General features: G+C 45.2%; 1 protein-coding gene across 4 annotated transcripts in view; it reads right to left on the minus strand.

The window, feature by feature from the left end:
* The window catches only part of zgc:158659 (uncharacterized protein LOC791141 homolog), a 25,102-nt gene that overhangs the window by 8,236 nt on the left and 11,866 nt on the right, over positions 1-5,000 (minus strand). For all 4 annotated transcript variants that reach the window (XM_031584803.2, XM_031584802.2, XM_012817641.3 and 1 more), the window contains 7 exons: positions 4,718-4,823; positions 4,243-4,395; positions 2,943-3,074; positions 1,898-2,022; positions 1,319-1,400; positions 669-833; positions 97-200 (listed from right to left, as the gene is read on the minus strand). In XM_031584803.2, the coding sequence (XP_031440663.1) occupies positions 97-200; positions 669-833; positions 1,319-1,400; positions 1,898-2,022; positions 2,943-3,074; positions 4,243-4,395; positions 4,718-4,823 (867 nt within the window). The remainder of the gene's footprint in view (positions 1-96; positions 201-668; positions 834-1,318; positions 1,401-1,897; positions 2,023-2,942; positions 3,075-4,242; positions 4,396-4,717; positions 4,824-5,000) is intronic.

Consider the following 5,000-nt stretch of genomic DNA (forward strand, 5'->3'; position numbering starts at 1 on the left):
TTACAATACACAAAGCATCACATCTGCTGCAATACAGCACTGCTGACACAGTCGACATCACTCAACATCACTTTCCCATCTGAAGGTCACACTTACTTGAGATGCCAGAAGAAGAAGTGTCCTATTCTTTGATTGGTCAGAGCCTTCTTAATGAGGAAGCGGGCCAGAGGGTTGTCCAGATACATCTCATACTTCAGCACCTAAAGCACACACACACACACACACACGCGTTATACACACTCACAGACCAGAAATACATACAGTCCCCCACACACACACACACACACATTATACACAATCTTTTGAAGGAGAAATCTAGCACATATAAGCGTGCTGCCAAACTCTCAAGAAACACTCACAATTCAATCACAGGCAAACTTTCCCACACCTCTTTTGCAAACTCTCGCAGAAACGCACACAAGCACCTATACATATGCATGCATCACACTTGACATTCCCAAATAGCATTGTCCACACACACACACACACACACACATACACCACATACACACACACACACACACACACACACAGACACACAGACACACATTCACACACACACACACACACACACACACACACACACACACAGACACACATTCACACACACACACACACACACACAGACACACAGACACACAGACACACATTCACACACACACACACACCTGCACCAGCTGCAGTAGGTACTGGCTGAGCTTGTCGTCGGTGAGGCCCTGCACCAGGCAGCGCAGGGCGAACTCCCGCACCATCGGGTCGGGGAAGTTACAGTCCAGCAGCTCCAGGGCCGATTCTGGCTGCATCAAGGGCCAGTCCTTCAACAGACAATACATCTGGGAGAGAGAACGAGAGAAAGAGAGAGAGAGATAGAGAGAGAGAAGGGAAGAGATAGATATATAGATAGATAGATAGATAGATAGATAGATAGATAGATGTTTGACTTTTAAAACTCCTTTATTGAACCATCATGTGGATTAAGAAGCAGCACCATGGAAAATGAACACATATAACATCACAATTAGAAGATTTTAGAAGATTAACATCATCAGCTATTAAAAACAGACCCTTGTCTATACACCATTTACATGAGAAAGAGAGAGAGAAAGAGGGGGAATAAGAATGAGAGGCACAAATATGAAAGGCAAAGAGAGGGATTACTGTGTGGGCAGATGAAAGAGAGAAGAGGATGGGAGTAGAGTAGAGAGAGAGAGAGGGGGGATAGTGAAAATATGGCAAAGGGAAAAAGATAACATGATGTGAGAAAAAGAAAGGGATGACAAGAGTGGGCAGTTGAAAGGAGAGGAGAGATTGCGAGTACCTGAGACACTTCGTCGCGGGAGTTCCACTTGACGGCCTGCAGCAGCTTGGGAAGGCTCTCAGGAATGTTCACACAGTAGTGCCTGAGGGAGGGTGGAGGAGAGGTTGAGAGAGAGAGAGAAATAGAGAGAGGAAAAGATCCGGAGGAACTGAAGCTTACAGGAAAATATATCCTAAAATATCCTATTCATTATCTTGTTACAGAGCGGATATTTCAGTTGTTTAGGGAATACCACAAGTATAATGCAGGTATGATTACATTTATTTATATAACTTCAAAACAATGAGCATTATTTCAAAATGATTTACAGGCACAGGGGACTGAAAGGCCTGTCATATCCTTCCCACAAAGGTGATTTGAGGATTAAGGGCTCAGACTACAAACAAGACATAGTCTGGAAGCAAATAACTGTTTGAGCACTGTGATCTTATTCCCACGAAGGATTGGGACTACAAAGTTGTCAACAAACGACAACAAATATGATGGGGTAAACACCCCCAGAGGCAATTTGTGCTTTAAATCTCTGGGATCACCTCTGGGATGACAGAATAAAGAAAAACTACAAACATGGCGGCTCACCGGTGTCTCCAGAGGAAGTCTTTCTCCTGCTCAGAGAGTTCATAGAGCGGGTCTCTGCTGCACAGGCTGCGCAGCTGCTCGCCATCCGACGGTGACACTGTGCTGTCACACGCCAGCCGGCTGCTCTGGAGGTCAGCACACAGGTCAAAGGGCAAATGTCAGGGTCATGGGGATCACAGACAAGACTGGCACATGATGAACTGCTACATGATGGTGTGATGATGTTCATGCACAACAGTAGTAATACTATGATAAATCATGTTTTTACAATATACATATAATACCCATTTATTTTGTATCATATGGAGGAGACTGCATGTGTGCATCTGTATTAGTGTGTGTGTGTGTGTGTGTGTGTGTGTGTGTGTGTGTTTCATGACTCATTTACTAGTGGGTTACGTTGGCACCGCACACTCTCCCCACCTCTCCTCACCTCATAGCTCTCTCTCCTTTCTGAACCCCTCCCTTCTCTGGCTTTTCCCCCAATTCCATTTCACTCGTCCTTCCCTCCCTCTTCTCCACCTCACACACAGCACATACTCACACACACACACACACACACACACACACACACACACACACACACACACACACACACACACACACTCACACACACTCTCACACACACACACACACACACTCACACACACACAGCATACGCACACACTCACAGCACACACTGTTTCATCCTCTTCCCATGTTCTAATGCCTCTCCCTCCTCCTCTGCCACACAAACACATCCCCCTCTCTCTATACTTTTATACTCCTTCTCTTTCTGTCCTTCCCTCTCTCCCTATCCTCTCCCCTCTCTCCCTCTCCCCCCATTTAGCTTCTCTCTCTCTCTCTCTTTCTCTCTCTCTCTCTCTCTCTCTCTCTCTTTCTCTGGGCAATGATTGTTTATCTTTTGTATAGTTTCAGTTTTCTGTGTGGGTGTTTTTTTCCTTTTTCTTTTCGCTTGGGTATGTCTTGACTTAATCTTTTGCGGGTTTCCTTTTTACTGGTAATAAAAAGTCAGTCTTTCTCTCTCTCCCTCTCTCTCTCTTACCAGGCCCATGCAGTAGTTGTATCCCAGCTCTCTAGAGATCACCCAGTTGGCGTGCTCCTCGATCTGCTGTTCGTCTGGGAACATCACCGTCTGGTTGAACCAGGAGAACTCCAGCTCCACACACGGAGTCTCCTGTGAATGGAGGAGGAGAAGGAGGAGTGGAGGAAGAGAGAGAGAGAGAGAAAGAGAGAGAGAGAAAGGCAGTGATGGGAGGGGGTGGGGTACGGAAAGGAAAAAAGTGATGCAGAGAGAGGGAATGAGGAAAGGGGAAAGGGGGAGAGAGGAGTGGATGACGAGAAAAGACAGATGGTGAAGGGGGGAATGAATCAGAGAAAAAGAGAACATGAGAGCACCGAAGAGAGAGAGAAGGAGAGAGAGAGAAGGGCAGAAAAGGGGAGAAAGACAGAGAGGGAGAGAGAGACAGAGAGGGGGGTGAAGAGGGAATGGAATATGTGAGTAGACAAAGCTAGCACACAGAAAGGAAACACATGCTTCTTTGCCAGGATTTGCCAGAAAACGTTTGGCAGACACTACAGGCAAGATCCAATGTCTCCCCTCCCAACTGCTCCTGGTGAAGGATCACCATGATGGTTTGAAAGAGACTGGGACCCGTTCTGTAGTCTACCAATCCATACTAGTCAAAACCCCAACCATCTACTTGAAAGTGCATACGTCTCTCTTTCCTTCAACCCGAAATGATCTGGAAAGAGCCATGTGGCTTCAATGGGGAACCAGAGAGGGTATTTAAGGATTTGGTTACATACACATTATATTCTAATTCAGTGTGTGAGGTAAGCGTGTTCTTTTTTTTTCAGGAAAAACGGTTCTCATTTGCTTTCGGAAAAGCTGAATGGTTCCATTTAAAAACGTTTCCAAATAGGGAACCCTTTTCTGGTAAAACGGCACGTCTTCAATGCTGAGAATTCTTCAAAGCAAAAGAGGAAGGGAGCTATATGCTAGAAGGGTAACATTAAATGATCAAATATTTAATTTAATTAGATATATTTCTTATTTTATTAGCTTTTGGGTGAAATACCACAGCTGACTTCCATCAGAAATGAAGTACATTTGTTGAAGAAATGCTGAGGTCCATTTTGGAACATGGCTCCAGAACAAGTTTCACATAATCCCTAATTTCATTTTTCACAGGCGGAAAAAAAAACCAGAGTAACGGGAATAAAGGTCCGACCCTACGTACTCTGTGACACTTGAAACCTGTGTGGGGCACCCCTGACCTTGACCCCCGTGACCTGCGTGGGGTGTCCACCCCTAACCTTGACCCCTGTGACCTCTGACTCACCTTGTTGGGGTTGGAGCCGGCGACCCCGATGGGATTTAGCAGATCCTCCAGGCCGTGAGGGACGGGCCACAAGCTCAGCGCCACCTTCCCACACACCAGCGTATCCTTGTAGTCAAACATATTTACATTCCCCCAGGCCAGCGGACAGTGTTCCTGCTCACACACACACACACACACACACACACACACAGAGGTAAGCAATGCACATACTGCACTTACAGAAAGACAATGACAAAAACACTTCCACACAGATGGATAGATGTGTACCCAGCCTTACAATTGACTACACAAACATTACACACACAGACACACATCACAAGTGAACATAACATACACATGGGATGGATACTCACAATCAGATAGTACTGAGTATATAACTACAGAGTTATAACATCAGCACTCTGTAACTCTGTGTTTAAGAGTGTGTGTGTGTGATATAATAATCCCTAGGTGTGAATATGAAGTGAGATGTCACCTCTTTGGCTCCCTTGCGTCCCTTCACTGAGCAGATGGAGAGACAGAGACGAGCGGCTCTCGGGAGATCCGTCAGGTAGATGTCATACGTCAACCACTCATTCCACCTGAGAGCGAAAAAGAGGGAAAGAGTGAGAGAATGAGAGAGGACCCAGTGTATAAAACGTATTTGTTTGACCCAGTGTATATTAGTTATTTGTTTGACATAGTGTATATTAGTTATTTGTTTGACCCAGTGTATATTAGTTATTTGTTTGACATAGTGTATATTAGTTATTTGTTTG

This window comes from Clupea harengus, chromosome 18, assembly GCF_900700415.2.
Source record: "Clupea harengus chromosome 18, Ch_v2.0.2, whole genome shotgun sequence".
Classification (NCBI taxonomy): domain Eukaryota; kingdom Metazoa; phylum Chordata; class Actinopteri; order Clupeiformes; family Clupeidae; genus Clupea; species Clupea harengus.